This window comes from Otolemur garnettii, unplaced genomic scaffold, assembly GCF_000181295.1.
Source record: "Otolemur garnettii isolate 467f Iridium unplaced genomic scaffold, OtoGar3 scaffold00096, whole genome shotgun sequence".
Lineage (NCBI taxonomy): Eukaryota > Metazoa > Chordata > Mammalia > Primates > Galagidae > Otolemur > Otolemur garnettii.
The window spans coordinates 5633856-5651417 of record NW_003852491.1 but is presented as its reverse complement, the minus strand read 5'-3'; the positions used below and the strand labels follow the sequence as shown (position 1 = coordinate 5651417).

At 45.6% G+C, this 17562-nt stretch overlaps 1 protein-coding gene across 1 annotated transcript in view; it reads right to left on the bottom strand.

Annotated features, from left to right (window-relative positions):
• Nucleotides 1-17562, bottom strand: part of KIAA0556 (KIAA0556 ortholog) — a 235310-nt gene that overhangs the window by 77584 nt on the left and 140164 nt on the right. The window contains exon 8 of the mRNA XM_003795751.3: nucleotides 14399-14530. Within this exon, the coding sequence (XP_003795799.1) occupies nucleotides 14399-14530 (132 nt within the window). The remainder of the gene's footprint in view (nucleotides 1-14398; nucleotides 14531-17562) is intronic.

Sequence of the window (17562 nt, the reverse complement as noted above, 5' to 3'; positions counted from 1 at the left end):
GGGGAGAGCAGAGAGAGAGAGAGAGAGAGAGGAGGGAGAGGGGTGGGGGAAATGAAGAGTAGAGAGAGGGAAGGAGGGAGGGGGTGGGGTCTTGATGTGTAACACACCAATTACAAGACATAGTTATAAGAGGGACTTTACCTAACAAATGCAATCAGTGTAACCTGGTTTCTTGTATCCTCAATGAATCCCCAACAATTAAAAAAATTTTTTTTTTCATTAAAAGCTAGTTGTGGTGGCTCACACCTGTAATCCTAGCACTTTGGGAGGCTGAGGCAGGTGGATTACTAGAGCTGCCTCAGTAATCCAGTAATCTTGACCAGCCTTAGTAAGAGTGAGACTCCCGTCTCTACTAAAAATAGAAAAGTAGTCGGGTGTTGTGGCAAACACCTATAATCTCAGCTACTCAGGAGGCTGAGGCAAGAGGACTGCCAAAAAAGGTTTCATTTAAGTATAGAACCATTCAAAATATTTTTTTCTTTTTTTTGAGACAGAGTCTCACTTTGTTGCCCTTGTTGGAGTGCCATACTTTGTTGCCTTGCTGGAGTGCCATGGTATCACAGCTCACAGCAACTTCAAACTCTTAGTCTCAAATGATTCTCTTGCCTCAGCTTCCCAAGTAGCTGGGACTATAGGCACCTGCCACAACACCCAACTATTTTTAGAGGCAGGGTCTCACTCATGCTCAGGCTAGTCTCCAACTCCTGAGCTCAAGTAATCTTCCCGCCTTGGCCTCCCAGAATGCTAAGATTACAGGTGTGAGCTGCCACACATGACTTCGTTCAAAATATTTCTATTGGGATACTTAGAGCTTTACCTACTGAATCTCATCCTTTGGACAAATACATATCTGTGCCAGGCTCTGGGCACAGTGAGTCCCCTCCCCTCATGATGAGAGACATTAGGTAGAAATAAAATTACAGAGAAATTATAAAATAAAAAGAAATAGAGTGTTAGATGGTAGAAAATACCATGGAAAACATGAAAAGCAGATCAGAGTAAGGGAGATTCTGAGTGCGGGGCAGCAGGGTGGGCCTCATTGGGGATCAGGGAAGTGCATCACAGACACCAGCGCTAGGTAGGAGGCATGTGGTGTGTTCTGGAACAGCCACGTGTCTGTGCGGCAGGAGCAGTTCAGGGGGTGTAGGTTGAGAGGAAACCAGAGTGGGATGGGCAGGTCCCTTTTAGGCCCTTACTCTGAGGGAAATAGGGAGCCACTGAAGGATTCAGAGCAGGGAAGGAATGGATTTGACTTAGGTGCTAAGGGGAGGAGGCTCAAGGGAGGGGAGGGTGCAGAGCCAGTCAGGGGCTGCTGCAACTGTCCTGGTAACAGAAGGCAGTCGTGGAGGTAGGGATGGAGTGTGGTCAGATTCTGGATAACCACTAAAGACAGTCAGCAGGATTCCCTAACAGTCCACTGCAGGTGGGAGAGACAGAGAGAAATCAAGGATGACTCTGAGGGTTTTGGTCTGAGAAGTGGGAGATGGGGTTGTTTTCAACCAAGCTGGGGAGGGCTATGGGTGGAGGAAAGGGAAGGGCTGAGTCTCAATTTGGGGCAAATTGGGTTCAGATGTGAGCTTGGCATCAGAGCAGCGCTGTCAAGTTGGCCTGTGCACGCAAGAGTATAGAATTTGAGAGGGCAGTCTGGGCTGGAAATGTGAATGTCACATAGGCAACTGGATTGGCTCATTTCAGAGTAGTATCAAAGAATGGTATTCCTGTTGGATTGTAGCAAACTAGGACTTTGCAGGTGTTACCTCTTGAGGGTTCTGTATACACATGTAACCTGGTACAAGGACTACAGAGAAACAGCCTCCTTCCATCCTCATGACCTCAGTAAACCATCAGCTGTTGATTATTAAAGATCACTGTAGAAGCACTTGACTTTCCTGCCCTGCTCCTGCTAGCATGTTGCATCTGAATGTTCAAATAGTAACATCGAGAATGGCGAGGGCAGGAGAGGGCAGGAGATGGACAGAGGCTCTGCTGGGCTGGCTTCCAGGACAGCAGCCACAGGGCTGTCGGGACTGTGGGTTTTTATGGGAACACCAGGCTGTAATAAAATGAGGGAATACCATCTTTTGCAGGCAGCCAGGAATGGGGCTGAGAATACAAATGCCCCACGGACAGAGGCAGGCACCCTGAGTGACACTGACTCAGGGGCTGAGTGCTACTGCATGAGGACACACCCCAGCTCTAGCCTACCAATCCTTGCCATACAGGACTATGTTTCTAGTATTGCTAAATGCTTTCTACTGCTTAAGCAAAGCTAGACTCTGAAACTTATGTGAAATTTTTAAAATTTTATTTGTTGATGACTTACTGCAATTTCTAAGAACTGCTGTGAGAACCCTGGGGCAGCACTAATATAGGCCATACTCCTTACCAAACTGCTCCCCCAGAGGGTCAAGGGCACCCAAAGGAAACTTCATAGCCCCTGTGGATGAATGGCCTAGATGATAAACATCAACTGGGTCCCTTTCTGACTTTGATGTACTGTCTCTTGTCATCAATGCAACTCCAGGGGACAGGAAAGTAAAGAGCTGCTGGAAATGCGACCCAGGGATTCTGCTCACCCCCTGGAGCCTGCTTTGTCTTCCTTGTTGCCTTTCTCATCAGTTACTTGGCCTGCTCTGCCACTGGAGGGGGGAGAGGTCAAACAAACATGGGTGGAGAATAGGAGGCTTGGAAGGAGCTCTGCTCCCTAAGCTATGGTGGGGGATCCTACTGTGATGGAAACATGGGTGGGGAGGACCACAGGGATCTTCCTCACTCCTGGCAAAAAGGATCAGGTCCCTGAAATAGCTGGTAGGACAGGACCAAAGGAATGAAGGAAGCTGAAGAATGTGGTCTTGAGCTGCACTGGAGCTGAAGCACAGACACCTCCTGGCTCCTGACACAGAAATGTATCACTAGCAAGGCCAAAGGCGCATCATTACACAGGTATGCGACCTGCACAGTATTGGGCGAGATACTGCTCTGGGCAGGGAGGTACAGCAGAGGATGGAACAGATACACTCCTGCCCTCATAGACCTCACAGTCACATGTACAGACAGACACGGACAGGCATGTGAACAGGGTAGAAACATGGCGGGAGGCAATGTAGTTGTCACTTGAAAAGCATAGTCAGGGAATAGAACATCTGACTGGAGGCCCAAAGGCGGTGAGCCCATGACCACCCAAATGTGGCAGCTATTCCAGGCCCAGGTAATAGCAGGTGCTATGGCCCTGAGATGGGCAGAGCTCGGCCCACTGCAGAGGCAAGGGAAGTGGAGAAGGTGGGGGCTCTGTCCTCATGGGGCTCAAGGCCACAAAGCCCTATAGGCCTCAGCTATTTCATGAGGTCACACCCATCTTATTTGCTGTCATATCCCTGGCACTTGGCATTATAATTTTTGTCAAATGAATGGATGAAAAATGACTTCAATCCCAAACCTCGTAAATCTCGGGATTTGTGAATCTCACTAAAGCATATGGTTTTCTCTATCACCTGCAGTAAATCACAGCTGAAAAACTCAAGCCCCCTTCAGGCCCTATAGACAATTCTATAAATAAGGGACCAAGATCATGTGTAAAGCTGAACACACACACTAGCACCCTGACATTTGGGGTGCAAATGCCAGTGTTGGCAGAAGGCTCGGGCAGCACCTGAAATTCACAAGCTCCTTCGCTGTTTCCCACATACAGCACTTACAAAATCTGTCTAAAAAGAGCTGTGTGTTGACCCTTAGCTTTTTACTGGCAATATGTGGCCAAGAGGTTCTTTCTCCTGGGCCTCACTGGTCTGAAGCTGGGGCAGAACAGTGACCCTGGTGTAGCGAGGCAGCCTACTACCCGTGGCCCACGAGCAGGTGAGGTGCTCTGTCCTTGGCCGCTGCAACCCTGCACTCACTTCTTCTTGCAAAAGGATATTCATGAAGTCATTTTCTTCCAGCAGGGACCAGTTTTATCTGCACAAACCTTTTGTCCCTGAGTGTCTTTCATTTGGGAGGCAATGCTCCTCTAGCAAAGTGATCACCAGGCGCTGCGTGTGCCCTTTGAGTCATATTATGCTAAGAAGATGCTTTTAAAAATTAAATCACCTGCTCTCCAAGTGAAGGTCAACTTCGCAGCTCTGCTGTCAGAGCTTGCCCCACCGTGGCTTCCCAGCACCATCTGAAGTTGGTGCCCAAGTTCTTCCAAGTCACTACTCTGCTGTACATTTCCTCATACTGTGCGAGGTAACCACCTTTTAACTCTTTTTGATGCTCCCATCGGTCACTTGGGTGAATGCCGGTCTGAACACCACACAAAGGTGGATTTATTCTCATCACAGATCTAGAGAATAGTAGATTTACTCACACAGTAAACTGCTGCCACTGGCAAAAGCCCAATTGCACATTTTAATTTATCCCAAAATGCTCTTTTCTGGTTGAGAACCATCCCTCTTCCGATAACTTCACTTTCTTTTTGCTTCACCAGAGCTTGGCTTTCTTCTTTCTTCCAGAAAAACAAAAAGTGCATCAATTCAGGAGATTTACCATGCATGCAACACATGTCACAAAGAAGACGTGAGGCCTTAAGGCTGTCAGTTGGCTCACCAGCCAGGTGACTTGATCCCATCCGCCAGCTGTGACTCGGAAAGCTTAAATTCAGAGTCTCTCCAAATTACCCCTTACTATATGCAAGGGGCCTTAGAGGTCACCCAGGAACCCACTGAAATGGGGAATATGAAATCAGAGGACAAGGGATTATTACAGCAATCATAAACTGGCAGCCCACATGCATAGCCTGCCTACAGATCTGTGTTGTGTAACTTTCACTCTTTTAGAAAAATTGGAAGTAAACGCCAAGCTTTAAAAAAAAGAGGAAATCCACCTGAAAATTGGGATTCCTGGCGTCTCTTGAAAAGTAAACCATCTGGCAACTCTGGACCAGAATTCATAGTATGTGGCACACATTGGCTGGAGCTAGGTGGTGCCAATCCCTTTAGATGGGGACAGAAGTCACATGCTTGGTAGGCCTGGAAACTGTACACTACGTATGGCAAAAGGTCAGGGAAACAGCAGATTTAGCCCGTTTTGTCGTGAGAGGTCCACGCCAGCCTTGAAACTCCAAGGGGGAGGTGAAGAAGAGGATGTGCACCCTGGTACAGTGACCTGTACCTGAGGACTCCAAAGCCTCCAAGCATTTCAAGGTGTCCCAGTATCCTCAGGCTTCCCATGGCACAGGAGATCACTAAACGTGGCCATAAATTCCTCCCATCCTGGTCCATGGACCGCTTTGCAGTGTGATTTTCTCATCATTTCCCATCAAGAGGAAGTCTATTTCTCTAGCTGGGCTTGGCCTAGTGACTCTCTTTGGCTAACAGGATGTTAGCAATCATGACCAAGCAGTCTTTTAAAAGCACCCACATGATGGGCCTTGTGCTCTCTTGCTGCCCTGAGACCACCAGGGCTGGATAATAAGACCACATGGAGCTGAGATGAGCTGTCCCAGTCAAGGTCCTCAAGACAAATTTAACTACCAGACGTGAGTGAGGCTGTCCTAGAGTCCTAGGCCATCTGGCCTAGCCACCTGCTAGCTCGCTACAGAACTGCCCAGTTCACCTGAAGGCTCATGACCAATAATAATAAAGTTGCTGTTTTAAGCCACTACACTTTGGGGTGGATTGTCAGGCAGTAATAACCAGCTGACACATCTGGCTTCTCAAGGCCTATGACCCTGTCACCGTTAGAGCTTCTTCTGGGGCCTCTTCATGGCAGGTGCTGTCTGTAACCTTAACACTTACACTTCTGCTGCTGTCACTCCTAAAGCCCAGGAATGCATGGGATTTTCAAGGGAGGCAATCAAAGACCCCAGACTAAATGACTTCTACTCCTTCCCCTCAGATGTTCAAGTCTGTTACTCTACACTCTACTTCTGAAGAATCTGTAGCAAAATTTCTCATGTAGTCAATCTTTATAGAAAATGAACAGCAGATTTTGGTCTCCTCAGAGCCCTGATCTTCACAGCACCAGGTTTCCCTCTGGGGAACCACCTGGCCTCACTCCCTCAGTTTTTTGGGTGAAGATGACCCTCTCCTGGCCCAGCCTGGTCGATGAGGGAACTACCACTCCCTGACCACGGGGAATGGAGATTAGCTCAGGAAAGAGCTGGTTCTTGGATTCCCATCAGAACTAGGAAAGCAATACTCTTTCTCCTGGGGTTGCAAAGCAGGTAGAAGGGAGCCTGGAGCCACTGGGAACTATTTCTGGGCCACATAGGCAACAACTGCCTGACCGTGACTAGAGATGTGGTTCTCAAAGTGTGGTCCATGGAAAAGTAACATCAGAATCACTTGGGAACTTGATAGGAATTAAAATGCTTATGTTCCATCACAGATCTAGTAAATCCCAAATTGTGGGCTGAGTTCCAATAATCTGTTTTTGTTTGTTTGTTTGTTTGTTTGAGACAGAATCTCACTCTTGCCCTAGATAGAGTGCTTTGGCATCATAGCTCACAGCAACCTCAGCTCTAGCTTTCTTCTTGCCTCAGCCTCCTGAGTAGCTAGGACTACAGATGCCTGCCACAATGCCTAGCTGATTTTCTATTTTTAGTAGAGACAGGGTCTTGCTCTTGCTCAGCTGGCCTTGAACTCCTGAGCTTAGGCAACACACCCATCTTGGGCTCCCAGAGGGCTAGGATTACAGGCATGAGTCACCATGCCCAGTCCAACAATCTGAGTTTTAACTGGCTTTGTAACTAATTCTGATGCATATCCCAAGTTTGAGAACTTGGACTAGACCTAAGTGATGAAAGAGCTTCCTGTGATAGCATCTGAGCAGCAGAATCCTACCATGCCTGAGACCAAGTCTACAACCCTGGAATTTCCAGGTCTGTGGGCAACACATTTTCATTTGTTGTTTAAGCCAATTTGGATTTCTGTCACTGGCTGTTAATGAACACTGACTAATATGAAGGTCTGGATTATGGCGGAATGGCTTTTCTGTTATAGGTTCTCCTGACAGAAACGCTAACTACAGGGCTGTCAAGGTTCTCTCATTCACTCACATTGAGGGGTGTTACTTTATTTCTGTGGATGGTAGCTTGTCTGGGAATAGTAGTTCAGATATACCACTTCCCTGAAGCACTCGAACAACTTGGACAGTAAACTTTCTGCATTAAAGACTAATGTTCTTTCACTCCCCCCCCCCCAAGAAGACAACAGTCTCTTAAAGGACTATATAGTCTTTGGAAGGAGACTATATTAGTTTTTCTTTGAAGGGTTATAGAGGTTTATACATAAAGGCTGGAGTAATATAGGACATGAGGCCCTTGCATTAGAATAGGGACAATTATAATGATAGAGAGGAATGATGCTATCATGGAGTTGCATTATATGCACATTTAATTGACACAAATTCAATTTTATGGGCTTAGCCAAAGAAAAAGGAGCAAGGGGAGAAATAACTCTTCAAAGAGTGCAGGCAATAGGTTACACTTCTAGAATGGCAGACTAGTTCATTCAGACCCATCTTTGCCTAGAACACAACCAGAAAACTTGGACCAATTATTATAAAATCTGCCTGAAAAGAGAAATGTTGGGGTGGTGCCTGTGGCTCAAAGGAGTAGGGTACTGGCCCCATATACCAGAGGTGGTGGGTTCAAAGCTAGTGCCCGCCCAAAAGAAAAAAAAATGTTAGAAGGCATAAAGAGTAAGGAGGAATTACATGACCAAGAGAAGAAAGAAGAAAGCAACCCAGAGAGGTGAAGCCAACATGTGGGAGGCCTTTCTTCCCAAGGTGCTGCTGATTCTAAAGAGGCTACACTGACTGAGAAGCTGAGCTGAGCTGTGACAGACTGAAGTGCTACAGTCTGAGAATGAGGGCAAACTGGAAGTAGCCATGAGTGAAGGGCACAGAAAAGTTAACCATGTGGGAAAATCCAAATTACTACTGGCTGTATAAAATAATAATAACAACAATGTCTAGTGGAGTTTAAAGCCTAGAGAGACTTAAAATGCATTTAAGTTGGGAGGGGAATAAATGGAGTTATGGAGTTGTAAGGTACTTCTACTGAACGAGAAATGGTAAACTTGCTAATTTAAAGTAAACTCTAATAAGTCAAGAATGCATGTTGTAATCTCTTGTAATGACTAGAAGAATAATAAAAGAATATACAACTAACAAGCTAATAGAGAGGAAAAGAGAGGAATGCACAAAGCAATCAGTTCAAAAGAAGGCAAGAAAGGAGAGAAAGAGGAACATAAACAAGCGGAACAAATAAAAAGCAAACAATAAGATGGTAGATTTAAACTCAAATATATCAGCAATTACATTAAACGTAAATGGACTAAATGTTCCCATTAAAACACACAGATTGTTAGAGGATAATAATAAAAACCAATTACATACTGCACACAAGAAACAAACCTTAATATAAAGATACAGAAAGTTTGGAAGTAAGTTGATGAAAAAATAAATAATAACCAAAAGAAAGCTGAATATCTCTGTATCAAAGTAGATTTTAAGGCAAAAAGCATTACTAGAGCAAAAGAAAGACAATATGTGATAATAAAACGTTCAATTCACTAAGAAGATATATAAAGTCTAATTTTGTATGCACCAAAGAAGACGGCCCTACCAATACAGAGTAAAGCATGTAAGCAGCCCACTCTCTCAGGTTCCATGTGCCTCTGGTGATGTAAATATATTCCAGCACCCTCAGCAGGATGCCAGTGTTTAAAAACACACATTTTTTCTTAAAACTCTACACAAGGCCAACTGTTTTATCTGGGGATTAGCCAAGGAGCCATGATTTTTCCTACATAGGAAGAGAGACTGTCTTAGGCTTGCTGAGAAATGACATATCTATATGAGGTCATCTATATGCTGCATTTAATCATCAATAAGAGGGATTTCTAAGAGTAGCTTTGACCTCCTACACTTTTTGAGCCTAATATTGGGTAAGGTGTGGCTCAACTGTAATCCCATTTCAGTGTGAAGGTAGTGACATGCTGGAGTTTTCAATTTTCCTCTTAGCCATAGAATTCTGTCTTCAAATTTGACTTATGTAGGAGACAGGTATATTTCATAGATAAAGGCTGAGACCCAAACCTAATTAAAGTAAGGATTCTGCTACTCTAACAGTGTCCTCTTTAAGAATATTGATGAGGGGCAGTGCCTGTGGCTCAAAGGAGTGGGGCCGCTAGCCCCATATGCCGGAGGTGGCCAGTTCAAACCCAGCCCCAGCCAAAAACTGCAAAAAAAGAAAAAAGAATATTGATGGGACAAATTGTTGTAAGAACCAAATATCAGAACAGCTGGTAACCTAATTTTTATCAGATAGACCCAGACATGTGTTTTTTATGAATGCATACTTCTTTGCCTTGATGGCCAGGAACCTCAGAGTCACAACAGTAACTACATTAGGCATTCATTTGTTTACCTCCTTGCTTCATCTTCTTTTCCTACTCTTGTTTTTTCTTCACCCTCTTTCCTCATGTATTTTTTTATGGTCTTGTACTATACACTATATATCATTTGTTGGACCATGTCTAGAGAAAGGCAGATTACAGATTAATTAAATGAAGCCCTATTTCTCAAAGTGTTGTCCATAAAGGTATCTGTTTTGGGTTGAATTGTGTCCTTTAGAAAGATGTTGAAGTCTTTTTTTTTAATTATTAAATCATAACTGCATACATTAATGCATTTATGGGGTACAATATGCTGATTTTATACACAATTTGGAATGCTTACATAAAACTGGTTAACATAGCCTTCACCTCACTTACTTGTTGTGTTAAGACATTTATACTCTTAATAAATTTGACATGTACCCTTACAAGATGTTGAAGTCTTAACCCCTAGTGCCTATGAATATGACCTTGTTTGGAAATAGGGTCTTGGTAAACGATTATGTTAAGAGGAGGTCATTATGGTGGACCTTAATCTGTCTTTCTAAAAACGGCTAATTTGGGCACAGGGACAGATATGCACATAAGGGAGAATGTCATGTCACAGACTGGAATTACGGTGCCACAAGCTAAGGAATTACCAGAAACTAGGAAAGAGGACTAGAAAGACCTTTCCCTAGTGCCTTCAGAGGACGGCCCTGTCAACTCTTTGATCTTGGACTTCTAGCTTGAGAACTGTGAGCTAGTACATTTCCATTGTTTAAGCCACTCAGATGGTGGTACTTTGTTATGGCAGCCTTAGCAAACTAATACAGTATACCAGATGATTTTAGTTGATACATGGCTTAATTTTTTAAAAACATCAATATATTTATATTAATGAGCATTAGAAAAAAATATAATAAGTGACTCAAACATGTTGTTTTTAGGCATGTTACTCCTTAGGACTAAGCTGATGTGGGTAGGTATTTTTAAAAGAAAATAATAGTGGGCCAGGTGTGTTGGCTCATGCCTATAATCCTAGCATTCTGGGAGATAGAGGTGGGTGGATAGCTTGAGTTCAGGAGTTCAAGACCAGTCTGAGCAAGAGCCAGATCCCATCTCTATTAAAAATAGGAAAACTAGCAGGGCATTGGTTGTGGCAGGTGCCTATAGCCTCAGCCACCTGGGAGGCTGAGGCAAGAGAATCTCTTGAGCCCAAGAGTTTGAGGTCTCTGTGAGCTGAGCTAATACCACAGCACTCTACCCAGGGTGACAGTGAGACAGGACAGGACAGGATAGGAAAGGAAAGGAAATAGTAGTTTAGCTAGCCCATGAGGAGGGTGAATAGTTAAGAGCAGAGATTGTGTTGCCTCTTGATAAATAACAGAAGAAAAAAAAAAAGAGTAGAAATTCTGCCTCCCATGTTCTAAAATACTTCTCAAAGTGGCTTCACCACTTATAGGCTGTGTGACCTTGGATAGATTCCTTAACCTCTCTGTGCCCCAGTTTCCTCAGTACAATAATGTTGACAGCAGCAGTACCTCTGGGCACAGGACTGTCTAGATGATCAAATATAAGATTAAATGTGTGGTACTACACACTGCTCTGGAGCTAGTTCTATGCTTTGTAAGTTTTACCTCTTTTATTACTCAGATATGGAAAAAATAGTGATCATAGCACATTATGAAAGAAGGAAGTTCTAGTTAGCTCAGGAGGGTAGCTGGAAAAGGTATAGGGTCAGCACTGGGCCACTCCCACCCTTCTGGAGGCTCTGAGAGATTTTGTGCAGTGGCACACTACCCCGGGTTTCATTTGTTTAACTTCTTTTGGAGGAACTTCTGAAAAAAATTTAATTTCCTTACACAAAGTGAAGACAGCACCAGCAGGAGAGGCTGGAGGTCTGTCAGCTCAAGTAGCAGTCAGTGGGGCTGCTGCAGGAGATGTAAAAGAAACAATGCCGCCCCATCTTCACCCGCTGTGGGAGCTCCTCCGCTGACCCAGGCTGCCATCTGGTTCCACAGCTCCTTCTCCCCCTCTCTTCCCCAGCTCCCATCTGACCAGAGCTGGGAGAGCCCAAATTTGCCAGATTTTTCTGACATCTTACATGTTGCATCCTTTTCTTGACTCCTATAGATCATTTCTCCATTATCTATTTCTCAATGTGACACCTTGGTGACCTTACCACTGCAAGGACCATGACATGCCTGCAGTGGTTGCATCCCACCTCTGTCTCCCTTGGGTCCCTGGCAGGCTTCTCCCAGGTCTCAGCTCTGGGATTTGCCAAGAAGTCCCTAGGAGCCAGCGTGGTGCTGACTTTGCCCCATCAGATTCTGGCTCCTCAGGCCAGGATGCTCTGTTTGTCCACAGTTCCTGGGTCACTCCTGACTGTAGCAGGATGCAGATCAGAGACCTGCCACAGGAGTCTCAGCACTGTGGGCTTATGCATGCACAGATCCCAGTTCTGGGGACCTGGGTTGCCTGAGTTTCCTTTGCTAATGACACAGACTCAGGTCCTACCCCAGGGCTTTAGACAGTTTTCTGTTGTTTTTAACAATAAACCAGGTAATGTATAAGGAAACATAAATTTCTTTCTTATGGTTATGGAGGCTGAGAACTCCAAGATCAAGGGGCTGCATCTGGGGAGGGCCTCCTTCTTGGTGGTGCTGGGCATTGCATGGAGAGGGGGCTGGGCATGCTAGCTCAGATGTCTCTTCTTCTTCTTACAAAGCCACCAGTCCCGCTCCTGTGATAACCCATCAACCCATTAATCCATGAATGGATTAGCTTGTTAACAAGGGCAGAGCTTACATGATCCAATCACCCATTAAAGGCCTCACCTCTCTCTCTCTTTTTTTTTTTTTTTTTTTGAGACAGAGTCTCACTCCATGTCCTCGGTAGACTGCCATGACATAACAGCTCACAGCAACCTCAAACTCTTGGACTCAAGTGATCTCCTTGCCTCAACCTCCTGAGTAGCTGGGACTACAGGTGCCAGCCACAATGCTTGGCTAATTTTCCTATTTTTAATAGAGACCAGTTCTCATTTGTGCTCAAGCTAGTCTCAAACTCCAACCTTAGGCAACCCACTGGCCTTGGCCTTCCAGAATACTAGTATTACAGGTGTCAGCCACTGTACCTGGCTCTTTTTGTGTTTTTGAGATAGAATTTCACTCTATTGCCCAGGTTAGGGTGCAGTGGCATCAGCCTAGCTTATAGCAACCTCAAACTCCTGGGCTTAAGCAATCCTCCTGCCTCAGCTTCCCAAATAGCTGAGACTAGAGGTGTCCACTACCACTCCTGGCTAATTATTCTGTTCTTAGTAGAAAAAGGTGTCTCACTCATGCTCAGGCTTGTCTCAAACTCCTGAGCTTAAGCAGTCCACCTGCCTCGGCCTCCCAGAGTGTCAGAATTACAGGCATGAGCCACTGTACCTGGCTAAAGCCTCACTTCTCAATCCTGCCACTTAGAGATTAAATTTTGACCTGAGTTTTGGAGGGAACAAATATTTAAGTGATAAGCCAGGGTCCCTCTTCACTGCAGGATCCCCCTATCCAGGTTTTCACTCTACATCGGTGGTTCTCAACCTTTTTTTTTTTTTTTTTTTTTTTTGAGACGGAGCCTCAAGCTATCCCCCTGGGTAGAGTACCATGGCATCACGCTCACAGCAACCTCCAACTCCCGGGCTCAAGCGAGTCTCCTGCTTCAGCCTCCCAAGTAGCTGGGACTACAGGCACCCGCCACAATGCCTGGCCATTTTTTTGGTTGCAGCCATCATTGTTGTTTGGCGGGCCCGGGCTGGGGATTCGAACCCGCCACCTTAGGTGTATGTGGCTGGCGCCTTAGCCGCTTGAGCCACAGGCGCCAAGCCGGTTCTCAACCTTCTTAATGCCGCAGCCCTTTAGTACAGCACGCAGCAACCCACAGGTTGAGAATTGCTGCTCTAAATTGTTCAGGATAAAAAGTCACACCTAGTCTTTTACCTACAACCTGACTCCTCAACAAGCCAAATTATTGTCTAATTCCATCCACTGGTAACATTCAGAGACTGAGGCACTACCCTCTCCACCCTGAACAACCTGGCCTCCTCCCTGGTCACCTCGTGTCCACCCTGGCTCCCAACAGACAAGGTTCCTTGTGCCAGCCCCTGATATAAAAGCCTCAGCTGCCACTTTCCAGTCTATTGCCACTTTCCAGCTGTGTGAATCACCTGCTCTATGCCTTGGAGAACCTACCTCAAAGGAAAGTTGCAAGGATTGTGGGAGATGATAAACATAAAAACTTATAACGGTGGCTAGCTCATGGCAAGTGCTCAATAAATGTAACTCTCATTTCATTAAAAGAGTCTTTCACCATAAACTCTTTTGTACCTTCAGAATCTTATACTATTTGCATGTATTATTACCCATATAAAGTAAGCAAATCAATTTGAAAATAAAACAAAATAAAAGAAATGTTCAAGTATAAGCACATCTCAGTTGTAGATTCAGAAAGCAACTGTGATGTTTAATTTTATGTATCAACTTGACTGGGCCACAGGGATCCTAGATATTTGGTCAAGCATCATCCTGAGTGTTTCTAAAAGGGCATTTTGAGATGAGATTAACATATTAATCAGTTGAGTAAAGCAGATTGCCCTCCACAAGTGAGTGGGCCTTATCCAATTAGTCCAAGGCCTGAATAGAATAAAAGGATCAATTCTTTCTCAAGTAAGAGAGACTTCTCCCTTGCAGACTGCTTTGAACTTCTGACGGCCTTTGAACTGGAACATCAGCTCCTGCTGGGTCTCTACCCTGCTGACACACCCTGGAGATTGGACTTGCCAGCCTCCAAAATTTTGTGAGCCAATTCCTTATAATAATCTCTTTCTCTTTATATATACATACACTCTTGGTTCTGTTTCTCTGGAGAACCCTTATACATTTACTAAAGGTCAGCTCAGCCCTTGGTGAGGAAAGGTAATGGAGCGAGGCCTCCCATCACAGCACCCCTGGAGAATGACCCGGCCCTGCTCCCCTGCTCAAGAGCCCCCGAATTCTTACTGGAGCAAGTTCTCTCCTGGTTGGGAAACACAGCAGGGGGCTGGGGATTCAGGTTTGGCTCAAATTTGCTGGGAATGAAGACCTCAGCGTTGTCCTTCCGCTTTGCAGACAAATTCCTTTCTCTTTTATTACCTACAGGAAATCAATTGTTTATATGTCAGATACCAAGTGCAAGCAGGGTTGGAGCATTCTGTTCAGGCATTTGTTTATTATTATTCCTTCACTTACTCATTCAAGAAATATTTATGGAACTACTCTGTGTCCTTGCTAGTTTGGGATTAGAGATGTGAATAATGCAGACAACCAAACAAGTTTGCTGAGAGACGTGGTGTGCCCAGCATGTTTTGGTAAATGAATGAAATATTCTGGGATACCCACAGGTTTTCCAGTTTTAACGTTTATGAATGGGGCCAAGTCTCACAATCAATGGGGTGTTAGGGCTAACTGGCGGCATGCCACATCAAGCAGTGGTGCCACTGAGGCCATCCTGGAGTCCAGGGAGCACAGTAAAACACAATCACTGCCTTCACAGAGCTCACAGCTGAGTTGAGGAAAAGGACAGTTAAGTGGATGAGAGAGCAGGGCTCAGATAGAAGAAAGGCCTGGTCCCAGGGACTCTGAGGAGCATGTGTGTGGAGGACATGGTTGGCAGGTGTGCGGGGAGCCAATGGTGAAGAGGGTCCTTATGGATGACTAGGCTGTTACCAGGGGCATTAAGGTGCGGGCATTCTAGACATGGGGAATGGTGTATGCAAGTTTGGTGAGGGCTGGAAGGCTGAGGTGAGCACTGAAGGCTAGGCTGGTGAGTGGCTCCAGACAAGGAATAGTCTGAGGACCACACTGCAGAGTCTGACTTTCCCCTTAGGTCAGTGTTTCCAAAGTGGGACGCCTGGAGTACGTGGGGACAGGGGATGATTTTAGATGCTAGGTAGATACGTGGTTTTTAAGCAATTATATAACCTAAAGTGTAAGGAAAAAAATAGGTAACCAGCATGTCAAACCCTTGATTTCATAAATATTATTGCTTAGAACAACACTAGAGCTATGAAAGAAAGAAAAAGGGAGAGAAAAAGAGGAAGGAAGGACAGAAACAGAGGGAAAGAGGAAAGGAAGGGAGGAAGTTAGGAACATAAGTGACTAGTTTACATAAGTTAAAAAGTAGTGTGGGTGGTTTTGTGGATATGGCAGGTTTACATGGGTCAAGTTTGGGGAAAGTGGCTCCAGGGCTCAGAGCCAGCAGAGGTCTGTGAGCACCAGGACTCACTGTGGCCTTTTGTGCTTGCAGCTCCCTGCACCTGAAAGGCTGTGCCTTTGGCTGGGCCTGCTGTCATTCCTGTCCCACCTGCAACACCTCCTCCTCTGAGAAGGCTTCTTCACAGCCCCAGAGTCCTATCTTAGCATCTTCACAGGCTTTAAGTCTGTCAAGTGCCAGTCTCTCCTTCAAATTCACCTATGAACTGGGCCTCACTTTGTCAGGTAGTGGGAAGATCACTTCTGCCTTCCTCTCTGCTGCACACTCCCTGCCCTGGGCTCAGAATATAACACAGCAGATGGGACCAGAAAGCAGATGGGATCAGAGAATGCAGGGGCATGAAGCCCCAGAGGCTGAATCCACCTCTCCCTGCTTCCTTTCTCCTTCCTGTGGGAGAAGTAGGGTGACCTCTGAGCACACAGTCCACTTCCACTGGCCAACACCTGGGGTGGGGCCTACCTGCTTCAGAGGGGCAATGCTGAGTGCCACTGCCCTGCTCTTACCAGGTATGAAGGAAGCAGTGGCTCTCTTCCTCTCAGAGTCCCACACCCATCTCTCACCTGTTTCCCAACTTTGGTGGGAAAATGAGGGAATTAGCTATTGGCTCCCCAAAGTTACAAAGGCCAACTATCGCTTTGTAACTTTCCCTGGTTTATTTATTTAGCCTACTGGTTAAAAGCTCAGACTCTGGTCTCAAAGACAGCTGGAGTTTTGACCCCAGTTCTGCCCCTTCCCAACTGTGTGACCTTGGGAAAGTTTCTTGACCAGTCTGTGCCTCAGTTTCCCCACCTGTAAAGCCAGAACTAAGGCAGTATTTTCCTTGGTATCGTGGTGAGTCTTCCATGAGGGATTCTCGCTAAGTTCCCCTTGGAGTAGTGCTTGGCACACGCTAACAAAAAGTTAATAAACGTTGGCAATTATTATCATACAGTCATAATGAGGTTCTGGTCAGTGATGAACTACATATATGAGAGAGGTCCCATAAGATTGTAGTGCCATGTTTTCACTGTACTTTTCCTATGTTCAGATATGCTAGACACCCAAAGGCTTACTGTATTCAGTGCAGCAACACTGCACAGGTTTGTAGCCGAGGAGCACAGCAGGCTCTATCATGTAGGTTTGTATGTATAAGTATACTCTGTGATATCCACGTAATGATAAAATTGCCTTATGACACTTTTCTTGTATCATATTCCCACTGCTGGGCAATGCTTGACTGAACATGTATTCGTGTGCTTCTTGTCTGTGCTCCCAGCCAGAATGCAGTGCCACAGAAGTCTGGGCCTGTCTTGTGCCAGCACAGTGCCCGGGGGTGTGACAGGTGCCTGGGGCATAACAGGTACTGGGGGCGTGACAGGTGCCTGGTGAATGAATGAATGAATGATCAGCAAAACCAGGTATGTCTTTTCAAGTCACTGTTGGCTGTTCTTGAGTAAAGGCTCAGAATTAGTTTGGAAATCCAGTCCCATGAGACCGTACAACAGGTCCCTGTCTGCTCCTCTGAGTGGGAGCCTGTGTCCTGCAGGGCTAAAGAAGCCTAGGATGAAAGGTGACAAAGCAGAGCAGGAGGTAGGCACAGCTTCCCCGGAGTCAGGCAGCCCCTTGCTGCGGACAGCAGGAGTTTGTGGGGGGCTGCCAAGCAATCTAATTGTAAAGAACATTAAGTTATCAAGAAATTCAGATTTGGTCAGGTGGATTACTTGAGCTCAGGAATTTGAGACCAGCCTGAGCAAGAGCCAGATCCCGTTTCTACTAAAAAAGAGAAAAAATTATCCAGGCATTGTGGCAGGCACCTGTAATCCCAGCTACTCAGGAGGCTGAGACAAGAGGATTGCTTGAGCCTAAGAGTTTGAGGTTGCTGTGAGCTATAATGACTCTAGGCACTCTACCCAGGGCGAGACTCTGTCTCAAA